Source organism: Psittacula echo (assembly GCF_963264785.1).
Source record: "Psittacula echo genome assembly, chromosome: 6".
Taxonomy (NCBI): Eukaryota; Metazoa; Chordata; class Aves; order Psittaciformes; family Psittacidae; genus Psittacula; species Psittacula echo.
The window spans coordinates 20,605,315-20,618,710 of record NC_137743.1 but is presented as its reverse complement, the minus strand read 5'-3'; the positions used below and the strand labels follow the sequence as shown (position 1 = coordinate 20,618,710).

The following is a 13,396-nucleotide window of genomic DNA, read 5'->3' as shown; positions in this document are numbered from 1 at the left end:
TGTCTTGTGAACAATACTTCAGAAAAAGGGTCTGCTCCAGGTGAATAGAGCTGAAACCTCTGGATCATTGCTAAAATTAATGGATCTAATTGGAATTTGGCATGTTGTTTTACTGGTGATTACACATCAGAAATCTTTCCTGCTTTTGCTGCAAGTTAACTGTTTAATAACTGATACAGTCCCATTTGGGATCAAGGTTGGGTGAAAATTTTGAGGCACAGTGAAGAGATCCACGGCATTCTTACTTTCACACAGCTCTGTCATTGCATGAGCTGCACCATGCTTAGCTTTATGCATCTGGTTTGCTAGCATGGCTTTTCAGTTTAAGCTCAGTGCCATACAATTTAAATACTTTTTTTTTTTTTTTTTCCCCTCTCAAGGCCTGTACTAAAGCACTGTAGAGATTGAAAATCTCTATAAAGGTCTGCTGTTAATTTTTAAGAGGAGGCCTGCTACATCTGACTGAAGGCTTATGTAGGCCAGTATCCAGTTTATGGTGGTAGCCGAAGAGAAAAAGTTGTGGAGAATATATGAATAAGTGCATATAAATTTTTACCTGAGCTCTCTCCCAGTATCATCTGCAAGTAGGAATTCCTGAGCCAAATATTTTCTTATTCAGTAACATGTTTTAAATTCTTATGCTGAAAACAAGTCAGTCTCCCCTGTACCTTATGTAAACTTCTCAATTATAAGATGTTCCTTATGTATCCTTGAAACTTTTTAACTTCTGCATTTGAGTCTCTGACAAAACTGTCATTGATATGTGTGGGCCAAGATTCCATCCTCTGTGTGCCCACTGGTGCTCAGTGTTGCATGTTGTTGGTGACAGATCACCAACTTGGGAAAGTCCAGCTGGGCTGAGGTATCAAGATGAGAATGAAGGACAAAGCATCTGCAGGGGATAATTCTTACGAGTAACTTGAGTACTGTGAATATATGTTCAGATTGGGAAATGAGGTCTTCTCCAGAACCTAAAGAATGCCTTTATTTGAATTTGTTTAATAATGTTTTGTGAGCTTTTTAATTTTTTGTTTCTCAGAAGTATATCCTTTGTTAGTTAATTGCAATTTTGAATAAAATACATGTTGCCTTGACTATGTTATCATAGTCTGTCATTGTTTCACTGTTTTCTCTAAGATAGTCCTAATTAATGATGATGAACTTCGTATTTTTATTATAATTTTCTGTGTTTTGTCTCTGTTAGTTATTTCATGTGGTTTTAATATAACTTCCTAGCCAAAAATTAGACACAGTGTTTTTCTTAGCTGTATAACCTTAGATATTGATCAATGGAATAAAGTTATAGAGCAGCTAGGAACACCATGCCCTGAATTTATGAAGAAATTGCAGCCTACAGTCCGAACTTATGTGGAGAATAGACCTAAATATGCTGGATATAGTTTTGAAAAACTCTTTCCAGATGTCCTTTTCCCAGCTGACTCTGAACATAATAAGCTTAAAGGTAAGCTCTATCTTCTGTGTGTTGTATATGTTAAAAAGTTTTAAAATTGTGATGTATTGAACAAAAACGTATCTTGGTTTTATTCACTTTAACATTGTCTAAGGATTTAATACTACAATATAATGGGAGTGGATGAGCATGCTGGTGTATGCTTACCTCCACTTTCTCATTTCTAAAATGGCTCCTATTCTGGAGATACCTTTATAAAGAAAAGTAAATATATACATTCCTCTCAATGACATATACCAACATGATTTAGAGAAGAGTGGGAGGAGGGTGGCTTGGAAATTGTGTAGGCAGAGCAGATCTTCTTTCTCTAGGGAGGAGAATAAAGGTTTTATATTCATAATACATATCCTGTAGTTACTGAGATAACTCATTGGTTTGAAAAGTCATCTACTCAGTGGAGTCACAGACTCACCATATTTTCTGTAACAGTACGTGACAGTTTTTTCTCCATGAACTCTGAGAAGGGGTAGTAGGTGTTTGCCCACTGCTATTCCAAAGCTATGCTGCAAGCTGAGTTATATTTTACTTAAGGATGTCTACGGGGTGCTTATGCTGCTTCCATTAGATACTTATATACTAGAAGTAGTTTATGCTGCTAGGGGGTGCTTTATGCTGAAAATGTGTAGTGAAACATGTCCGACCCCTTTGCCACCTGTCTTATTCTCTTCAAATTTCTTTTTTCTTTCATCAAGTGGACCACTTTCCTAAACCCCAAATTACATGAGGGTTGCATAGATATTAAACTGGAATTTGTTTACTCTAGGTCTCCTCTCCTTAGGAGCTTTGAAATACTGTTCAATTGCACTATGTATGGCACTGGTCTAAATAGAAAATTTTACTTTTGCAGCAAGTCAAGCAAGGGATTTGTTATCAAAAATGCTGGTTATAGATGCTTCTAAAAGAATCTCGGTGGATGAAGCCCTGCAGCACCCATACATCAATGTTTGGTATGATCCTTCAGAAGCAGAAGCTGTAAGTTCTTGTTTTAGGTCTCTGATTAGGAAGGTACTGTACTAAAGCAGACTTGTGATGCTTGATATAACTGCTTGAAAGATTATTGATTGATCTACGCATTTCACTAGAAGCTTAAATGAGACGTGTTTATTAGAAATAGTATTAAGGAATGGGTGTAAACTGAAGTACCTGTATGTGTGTATGTTCATGTACAATTGCATATAATCTCCTGGACATGTTGCAGTGCATATGAAATCTTTTATTTAGGGTTCTAATTTATCAAGCTTCAGTTATTGGGCTTGATTGCCCTTGGTAGGTTTCTGAGGTATTTACTCCTGGGTGAGAGAAATATTTTCATTAGTTGCAGCAATTGATAGTACTCATAAACTGTGTTTAAGCAAAATCAGAGTATGAGATTTTGAGCTTTCAGTTATTAACACTGATGAGCAAAGGAACTAATTGAAAATTTTTTCTTAAAATTCATTTCGGGAAAATTTCAGCTTGTGAAAAAAGTATCCTTTTTTAAAAAAGGTGGTTGGTGAACATCGTTGACCCACTAAGGATAGAAAAGGATGCTTGATGTAAATGGTGAAATTAGATTTCTGCTGATCTATAATAGCTAGAGGGAAAAATTAGTAATTAGCAGTAAGTAGATAAAAAGGGCTGCTCGGGCTGGAGATGGCTGCATTTAGGAACTCTGACCAGACTGTTCAGTTTCTATTCTAATTATTACAATAATACAAGCAAATCTGTTAATCAGAAGAACTTTAAAACGTGTAGCAGCACCTAGAAAATAGGCCAAGTCCAAGTATAGGAGAATGCATGACCATGTAAATACAGTATTTTTTAGATCAGGTTCATATTCCGAGTACTAACTTAAATTTTCATTTGTTCTGGTTTATATCCATTTTAATTGCTTTAACCTGAGTTAGTTTTGTTTTTCAGCCTCCACCGAAGATACCAGATAAGCAGTTAGATGAGAGGGAGCACACGATAGAAGAATGGAAAGGTAAGAAAGACATTTTAGGTATAATAAGGCTTTTGAGAGTAGGCTAGGTCCCAGTGATTACTGTTGTTAAGGTTCTTCTGAGCAACCTAATAGTATTTACTTAAACTGCTTGGATTGGCAAGACAATAGATCAGTGCTTCACAAGCTCTTGATTGTTGGGACGCTAAAAATTTTCCTGCAAAGGTGCTAAGCCTTTGTAGTGAGCTTAAGTCCTGCTCCTTTCAGTCACATTTTGCAAGTCATAAAGGCAGTGTTTCTAGGGAGGGTAACTCTTCTAGACCAACTGCTACAACTGAAAAAGATGCAAGAGCTTGAGTAATAGAAGTCTGAAGTAGAAGCACTAGTCTTCAAGTGAAGAGCATACCAGCAGTAACTATACTCCTTTTAAATCAAGCAGAGGATTTGAAAGAAGAAGCTATAAGAAGTGTTAGTGATAGGCAAGGTAGTTGAAATTACAGCTGGCATGGGAGACATTGATGGTTATCAGCTATAGGACCCTGAGGAAGTACCTGAGTTTGAAGTGTGGAACAGATAGTAGTATGACATAAGTCTCGTGGACCCAAGAGCGTGGTCTTTAGTGTTTAGTACTGGTTTAGTATCTATATTTCCTAGTCATATGAGTTGTAAAATGATAAAGTAAAAGGGGAACATATTTGTTACTTGGAAAGCTTGTGCTTCATTTTGAAAGTGCTTCTAAAAGGGTGGTATAATTGCAGAGGTTTTAGTTCTATAAAAATGCAGATCTAGACTGCAGGCTATAAATGCTGAACTTAAGCGAGAATTTAGTGCAATTGAGCATTCTAATACTTTGTACTGAAAATGTCCAGAAAGGGATATCAGACCTCTATAACCTTTTTATCCCCAGAGGAAAAAAAAGCAAGGCAAATGTTTCGTGAATCATTTTTGACATTGCATTGTGTTGGCTGGTAATGGACACTACTACCACACTTTTAAATCACTTTCTATTAGAAACTGACTTTTAATTGTAAAGGCAGAGATGAGGAAAATTGTAGAAATTCCTCCTTCCAAACAATGTTATCTCCCTTTTTGAGGCAGATGTGCTGAGGATATTTCAAGCAATATGGAGTTTACTTTTGAGACTCCCACAGCCCTTGAAATTGTAATTCTTAAATGCTTTTTTCTTCTAAACTGTTTCTACATTGCATTAGTTTGGCAGTGACAGATAAGAAGTAGTTATTCTGACCGTCAGCTCTTATGAGTTGCATTTAACATTTTTAGTCCCTTTTTTCTATTGTTACTTCTATAGATTTCCAGTTGAAGTGTTTTCTGAGTAATAAGCTGCCATTAGCCTAGAAACCTTCTGGCCAGTACACAGGGTGTATGATTGATTTGTGTTAGAAGCACTTCTAAACTATTTAAGGATGAGGAATTTCTATAGCTGGAAAATAAAGTTGCTTTCATTTGGATTGGCTAGTTATGTGCCAGTATTGTATTGCATTTTGTTGTGATCTGGACCTTTAGATGTTGTTGCTGAAGAAATTTAGTGTGTCAGGAGGATGGCAGTGTTGTATGGGCTTTTTTCTACCTATTCCTTTTAAGCCTGCTGATGAGTTTATCTGTACCAAAGAATCCATTGATAAAAACTGAGTGATTAAGACTCCGTTTATCCTCAGGTCCCGAAGCAGCCTGGGCAAAAGAGTCTTAGAGCAGTATCGGTGTGTTCTTGAGAATGCCAGACCATTGTAGCTCCAATTTAAAACAATTGTACATTTTTATATCACTTTCCAGTTGTTCCATAGCCTACAGCCTGTTGTTCAAACCTTATTCTGAACAGTACTAAATCTGTGAAATTCATGTACATTTTAATGAGAGATGTATTATCAATCCAGTCTTGGATTTGCAAATTCATTTTTTGTCTTCCTTTCTCTGCACTTTCAGAGTTGATATACAAAGAAGTCATGGACCTGGAGGAGAGAACCAAGAATGGGGTTATACGTGGACAACCAGCCCCTTTAGGTTGGTTACAATAAAAGAATAGTACAAAGCTACATTGAGTTGTAGGTCAGGAGAGAGTAAAGCTGTTCAAGATATTCAGGAGTAACTGAACTCAAACATATGGCTCTTAAATTACCAGTAACCCCTTAAATTCTTTTTGAGATATTGCATATTTGAATTAAATGTATGGGGTTAGCACCTCTTTTTATTAATCTGTTAAATTCCTGTATTATTGTCCCTGTGTAACTGATGCTTCATTCATTTCAGTCCTCAAGAAACATCTTGGTAGGTAGTAGTGCTCTACTGCCGTAAGCTGGTTTGGTGTGTAATGTGTAACTGGTATAGTTTCAGATAAAGGTATAACTGCTATTTTCATCTACTGAGTAGATGTAGCAGTAGATGTAATTTCTAGGTGGGAAAATTACAGAGCACTTTCAGGAACTGTTGCTGAATTTTGGACCAAAATGTGCCCTTTAGCGGGCCATTGATAGGACTCATTTGCACTGCTGAAAAATGATGGTAAATGTTGGACAGCTATCGTGGAGTGTGCTCAGAGTTCACTCAAGTCCAGACTCTGAAAAAACAGTGTGTATCTGAGATTGAATGTATGCTGTCTGTCTGGACACCAGCTATTACGCAGCCTAAAGAGGAGGATCTGATGGGGGAAAAAAACAGACCCCTTCTTCTTTAAATAAAATATGTAGATACATTCTAGCTTTGCATCTCAACATTTTGTAGGGCATCTCATCTTTGGGTTTATGCAGTATGATCTGTCTGTGATTATGCAGGACTATCTGTGATTTTTTTTAACCTTCAGCCATCAGCATTTGCTGTGATTTGACAGGTGTCATGCCATGTGAGTTCTGTGGTTCATGACATACCATTCATTAAGGCCAGTATTAAAGACTTGTGGATTTTATTTACTTTGACAATAGATTGAGACATGTCTTCAAACTTGCTGAAACAGGGGAAAGTCATAACTATTAGGAAGAAACAGACTAATGCAAGTACTGAACCATGCAACTGTATCTGCAACTGATTTGCTGTTTTGTTTCTCATAGCACAGGTGCAGCAATGATCAATGGCTCTCAACATCCATCTTCATCCTCATCTGTCAATGATGTGTCTTCAATGTCAACAGATCCAACATTGGCCTCTGATACAGACAGCAGCCTAGAAACCTCAGCTGGACCTCTGGGTTGCTGTAGATGACTACTTGGTCTTTTGGGGGGTGGGAGGGGGGTCCTTTTAGTCATTAATAGGGCACCTTTAAAATTTGGTGGTATTTTTGAGTGTTTTTTCAAAAATAATCGTAGAATTCATCATAAAGTGCTGTAATTTTAAACTGTAAGTTGTGTTAAAAGCAGCCACTTTTTTGCTGTAATTAACTGTAAAATATTAAACCTGATAATTTTTATTGTGGTTTTAAAATCTGCATATTTGCTTTACTGTTATGCTGCTGATCTTTTTTTACTGAATTTGTAAGATTTGTTTTATCAAAGCACATATTAATGTTGTGGACATTACCATATAATGAATTATTTAAGATTTTATAGGTTTTCAATTTTTTAATTAGAATTTATTCCAGATGTTTTGTTCATGATATCCTTCAAAGTTTTATGCTTGGTCATATGTCCATGTCCAGGTGGAGGGAATTCAGTGCAGCCAGCTGTAGTTTGGGCATAGTACTCTGGTGCTGGCAGTGAACAAAATCCTCTTTTATTTTGGCCACTTGCCTGTAATACTTCAGCAAAAGCAACAATTAGTGATTTTTTTTTTTTTTTAGAGAAACAGCATACAATCCTTGGCAGAGTAATCGCATCTGAACAGTTTTATGAACTTAAGAAAGCAAAGCATATCTTCAAAGCTGCAGAAATATCTAGCCTAACAAAGTAATGTGATATTTTCTGCAGAGTTGTGGCATGCCAAATCTTGTGATTGCCATAAAACACAAGGATACTTCATGAATAATACATTGCAATGCCAATAAACTGTTTACTTCTAGCTTGTAGCCTGTTTTTATACACACAAAATGAAGTGTATCCAGGATGTCTAGACTGCCAAGAGGGAAAATGAATATGCTGTAGCTATACTTTCATGTAATATGTGATTCTTGGGAGTTTTATTTCTTGCTAGTTTTGTCTAGAAAGGCAAGTGCTTTTCAGGTAAAAGAGGGAATGACTCAAATGCAGTGGGGCAAAACATCAGCTGTTCTTTCTCCACCAAAAGTAACTGATTGCTAAAAACCATAGGAGAACCTCAGGATTTCTGTAGCTAATGCATTAAGTGAGCAATATATGCCATCCAAAGGAGGGAGAAGTAGTGCTGTATAAATTAATATGTATCTTCTTCATTTCGCCATGAGACCAGTGTAGCAGAAATCTTAATAATGGTTCATTTTAAGTCGTAAATATTCAGTAGTTTACAGCACTGATGCTCCAGGTTTCAATACACTTTTTAAACAAAAGATATATTAAAATATATAGAACAGTTACTAAATAGTCATGTAAAATGGTGCTGCTCCTCACAGAAGTATTTTAACTGTTTACATTTTATATTTGCAGAATGATTTATGTGTAACTGACTTAAGTTTATGTATGAGTTTAACAATCATTCAGAATTTATTCCTTTGGAAAATGCAGATTTTTTTAGTGAAGCTAGGCTGTACAATTAATTGCCTTGTGTAGATGCATATTTTGTGTAGTGAATTAGAATGTGAAGAAGAATTTAAATTAGTAATGCTCACAAAAATGGGCATAAAAGAACACAGAAGTCTTGGGCGCAGAGCATAAGCAAATAGTGTAACTGGCTACAGAGGTCATCTGGGAATGATGGATGTTCTTCAGTGTGGTTCCTTCTGCTTGTTGGGTTAAATAGGTATGTTTTTGAAGTTGTAATTGAAAGAGGAAAAATCATCTTTGCAGTAAGTTTCAGAAAAGATAGGAGTGATAGTAATGTTTCCAATATCTAATATGTCGTCTTAGAAAACATGCAGGGTTACAAGGAATGGTAATGTCTCAAAGATGACTTAAATTCTGTTTTCCTGGCCTGGCTAGACTACTGGTAAGTGCTGTGTGCATGTAATTTTGCTTTCCTCACTTGTATCTGGTACTTCAATATTGCCTTTCTAAACCATATTTTTTAAGGCAATTATTTTTAAAGGATCCTGCCAAACTGTATATTTCCTCAGAAGAGGCAGGACTTGTTTGGATTCAGCTAGCAGTGAAACATAGAAAATCTGCTTAAGTTCAACAGAGACCAACAGAACAGTCTATTTTGTAGGTTTTTTTTTAATCTAAGTTTAAGCTGTGAATTAAGCCAAAATTTTGGTCATACAACAGTACTCCATTGTTACATAGGGCCAAACGATATTCTCGTCAGGCCAGCGTAATGAAGTCAAGACTGGCAAAATCAATTTCTGATGCCTGTAAATGCTGTTAAGAACAGAATGTGGTAAATATAATTGCTATGTAAGTTTATTTTGGACCCCTCCACATTGCAGCGGTGATTGAAGTATTTTGAAACTTTGAAATAATTTTTGGCATTGCTTTCCAGTGTCCCAAAGAAAAATAGCTTTAAAAATTAAGTTCCTAGGTTTTACCACAGTGTGCTGTATTTTAAAACTTCACTGAGTTCATGAGCTCTAAGGAGAATTGAGTTTTTCTTCTTTTAAGGTAGGGTTAATCACAGAATGTTTTGGGTTTATGAATGGGTGGGATTGCCCACGGCAACCCATTGCAGTGTGAGTGAACTGTACTTAAAGGGATTATTTGGTAAGGTCGGAGCTTTGCATAGTTCACTTTTGGAACCATCTGCAAAGGAGTGTTGCTTTTCTTTTCCCCTCAGTTGCCTGAATTTTAGGCAAATCAAAGTGATGGTAATTTCAGATTCAGTAACCAAATTATCACAACAACATGCTAGTTTTAACTTCCCTTTTTATTTATTGAAATATAAAATTATTTCAGAAATAGCTGTACACTGCCACTGATAGCAAACAAATGGGCAGCTGGAGTTCAGCTGCCTTTGTCTACTGTTACGATATTAGATTATATGCTATCTAGTACACTGTACAATTTTATTCTTAAAGTATTGTTAAGCTTTATTTTAGTCTATAATTCCAAAATCTCCTCATGACAACAGGCATCACTAAAGTGTGTGTAACTTTGCTCTTCTAGGGCTGTTCCAATTCACTGGAAGTTGGTAGGGATGGAATTACAGTGAGCCGTTTGATTTTTTTTTTTTTTTGATCAGGTGAGGTTAAAAGTTGGACGACGATTTCCATGTTCTCTGGTCAGAGCTGTGGCAGGCATCAAGGATAAAATAGCTCCTCTCTTTTTGTTGCAAGTGTGCTTGTGTGTGTGAGAAGCTGGACTGCTAGAGCTGTACCCATCATCTGAACAGCCTCAAGGCCAGCTTGACCAACCAGGTCACCTCTGCTGTATTCAGCCTGCTAAGCTGAGGTGATGTGGCACTTTTCCTTGTGTGGGTACTGTGCAGCTTGCGTTTTAGTTTTGAAAAATCTGACTGTGCTATATGCAGTAGTACCATTCTGGATAGGAATTCCAGCTAGATACAAAGATAGTATTAGCATAAATTGTTATCTGCATGTCCCCCTCTGCCCACCTGCAGGTGTCAGTTCAAGGAGGTGGTGTGGTTTAGGCCCAGCTAGTAACTCAGATGGAGTGAGCAATATTCCAGGCAGTTGTGGCACTGGCACTTTCTGCTGCCTCTGTGTCTGAGTGAGCATGGTGTTACTGACATGGGCTGGTTTTATGGAGAGTTGCTTCTCTGAACACAGGCTGTTTGGTTAGGGGGCAGAAATTAAGCACCTTGACAGGCCTTTGCATGGGTATAATGCCCTGCTTTAGAGTATATGGCATTCATCTCAACACTGCGTAAAGGAACATGATCTAAAAGCTTGTACAGGAGGATGGTTCCTATCTAGCCAGGGATCCAAAGTGTATGACATTAACTGTTTCTCAAGATTAGAGGGGAAAGGGGCGAGAGAAGGTGATTCACCTTACACTTGGTCTTACTGTTTCCAGTTGCTGAAGGAAGTGAATTACTGTTTCTAGATGCATTTTTATTTGCTGTTGACAGCAGCTTGTCCATGCTGTTACAATTTAGTTTCCTGTCAATGTTTCGATTCTTACATACTTAGTTTGAGGACTGGAGCTGAGGCAGAATTGTCTGCATTTTTTAGGATTAGAAAGAGGGTTTTAATGAAGAAATGTGATAAGACTCTACTGCCTACCCAAATTTTCATTTAATTTATTCTTAGTTAAGGGCACTGGATAAGAGTGGTATTTTAAGTGAACTCTTTCACTCCCTTCTCCTCTTTCTATATCTCTGCATTACAGAAACGTGTCATGAATCAGATCACATTGTATTTCTACTTCTGCAGTTAAAAATTTAAGCTAGGTTTTCTTGAACTACCTCACACAAACTTTCTATGTTTCTTAAGTAAGCAAAACTAACCCATGCTATTGGAACTACACTGAATGTGAATAGAAAAATACACTTCCTTTAGAAAAATAAACCTACTGGCCAATGTTGAGACAATATCAGTATGTTTCTTATAGATTTCACATAGAATGGTCGTGTAATATATAGCTTGTGTACAGTAATGTACATCTAGAATATTGTGTTAGCTGTAAATTGGTGATTTTATTATTGTAGTCTGGTTTTGTAGGTAAAAATAGCTTACTAGTAATGTCAGCTCATCCTTTACATTTTACAAAAGGAATAATTCTTGGTAAGCTTTGCATACAGATGAATTACTTTTGTAGGCCCAATATCTAGTCTATTTTTGAGAGTTCTTTAACTTTTATTACTAAAGTTGAGAAAAAAACCGTAATTATTGTGATCATTCCTTCTGCCCCTTTTGAAGTATATTCTTAATTTTATTTTGTCCCAAGAAATATGAAGGGGAAGATACACCATTAAAAATGCTGAGGAAAACTGTACTTTTTTTTTTTTTCTTCCCACATTTGATACCTTTTCCTGGTTTTTCCTTTATTCCCTCCAAATAAGCTGTTGGTGGGGCATTACTGAGAACATATTGTGTTTTTTTTACTCATTCATGCCATAGGTCATTATGTGTGCACCACTGGAATGTATACATTGTTATCTAGTATGTCAATTGGTTATAATGATATTTTAAATAAAAAAGGAAAAAAAAAGTTTTACTACTATGCATCTAGTGTTTCTTCATTGCTAGGCTGGAGTGGCTTTCATAATATGACTACAGTTGGAGTCTTATTAGCATCAGGCTTTCCTGAGAATTCATCTGTTTTAAATGGTACTTAAATTCCTGTCTTGTATGTGAGCTCACTCATGGGCACAGTGACATGTTTCTTCTATTTCCCTTTTGTCATGGGCTTTGGATGTGCCACAGACTTAATACCAGGCATGTTTGTGACCACTGGGAATCCACTCTTACTTCATTGCTGTCAACTGTAGCCACCTTCTTTCCTGAAAATGCAGCTGCTGGGACCCTGCATTTCAGAACAAGGTAAGCCATTGGCTGTGAAGTGTAGGAAAGGAGGGCCCAGTCCTTGTGCCCTCGGGAAAAATCTCTCTCAAAACTTCATCTCAGAGTAGCCTGAAGGATGTGCCTTTTGAAGAGCTCTTACTGGAGAGCTAACTTGGGTGCCAGGACCACTTCCTGCGCTGGCACCTCTACCATGGGGCTAAATCCTAACATAATCCTTTTCATTGCCTTCATTTCCAGCAGGGTATCTCCATTGTTTAAACAAAGACTCAATGCTGCCTTTGAGTTGTGTTGGTCTGCACATTCTTCAGTTGTCTGTGTACCTCCTTAATGGAAAGAGAGTATTGCAGCCTGCTTTGTTTCTCTGGACCAGCTATTTGTGAGGTACTTTTCCAGGAATGCACTGAGGTTCAGAAATGCTCTCTTTTATTAGCATATGTTAGCATGGTTAGCTGATTCTGAGTAACATATATTAATACAGAGCAAGGCCTGCAGCAGTTTAGCTCTGCCAAGAGATTTGTCTGTGTGTGATTTAGGCCAAGAACTAAACCACTCCATGCTGCTGGCTGGCATGGAACTTGCTGGTGAATGTAGATAATTCAGTAAGCTATCATAATTAATTTTCCTTTTCATATTAGAAATGCTATGGAGATTTACAGAAGGTTTTTGTTACTCCCTAATGCTACTGTTTAGCTTTGTTTTGTTGTTGTTGGTTTTTTTTTTTTTTTTTTTTTTTTTTTTAGCGTATGTTTGTGGTGGGTTTCTATCACTGAAAAACTTCTATGCTTTTTTTTGCCTTCATAGTAGTGGAAAGGATATTCCAGGCTTGGAAGATCACACAGGTAAAGCCTTTTGTCATGTCTTATTAATACTATCAAACCTGTATATTGTAAATACTTGTAAAAATCCATGAAGTGGCAGAGAAGAGGGCACAGAAATGGGAGTTAAAGCTAGGAAAGAGTATATTGCCTTCTTCAAATAAAGGACATAGCATTCATGAGGTTGAACAACAGCACAAGTACGTTCCATTTTTTTTTGCATAATTGTCCCTGATGGGGAATGAGTGTTATGCCCCTGTTGCTGTGCTTCAGATTGCATCCTACCATGGTGTGTTTCTTAGCATGAACTGAGTAGTTGTAACTTCTTGCAGGCTTTATTTACTACAGTGGCTAATCTTTAAAAGAACCTGAAATGTATGACTCATGGACAAGAGGAATAGATGTTGCTGGAGCACAGTAATAGGGAAATGGTTAGTTCCATTAATCAGTTTGTGTGGATACAGTTTTGTTTTTGATACTGAAAAGAATTTTATCTTGGATGCAGATTAATATTATGTAGTGCTACACAGCTGACATATGAGGTTAATCTGGAGTTGCAGATCTGGGATATGTGGGCTTGTTCCCCAGTTCTGCTATATGTAATGGTTACCTAAGTTTAAATACTTAAAGAATATTTAGAATTGCAACTTCATTTGATTTCACTGAGACTTAGCCAGCAAACCTGAGTAATGCTT

The 13,396-nt window shown here is 37.0% G+C and overlaps 1 protein-coding gene across 6 annotated transcripts in view; it reads left to right on the top strand.

Annotated features, from left to right (window-relative positions):
* Nucleotides 1–11,650, top strand: part of MAPK8 (mitogen-activated protein kinase 8) — a 52,422-nt gene extending 40,772 nt beyond the window's left edge. For 5 of the 6 annotated variants that reach the window (XM_080620360.1, XM_080620361.1, XM_080620363.1 and 2 more), the window contains 5 exons: nucleotides 1,280–1,462; nucleotides 2,319–2,443; nucleotides 3,371–3,434; nucleotides 5,334–5,411; nucleotides 6,457–11,650. In XM_080620360.1, coding sequence (XP_080476486.1) covers nucleotides 1,280–1,462; nucleotides 2,319–2,443; nucleotides 3,371–3,434; nucleotides 5,334–5,411; nucleotides 6,457–6,602 — 596 coding nt within the window. In that variant the 3' untranslated portion in view covers nucleotides 6,603–11,650. Of the gene's footprint in view, nucleotides 1–1,279; nucleotides 1,463–2,318; nucleotides 2,444–3,370; nucleotides 3,435–5,333; nucleotides 5,412–6,451 lie in introns of all 6 variants that reach the window. The other variant, XM_080620362.1, reaches the window with a different exon arrangement.
* The last annotated feature ends 1,746 nt before the right edge of the window (nucleotides 11,651–13,396 follow it).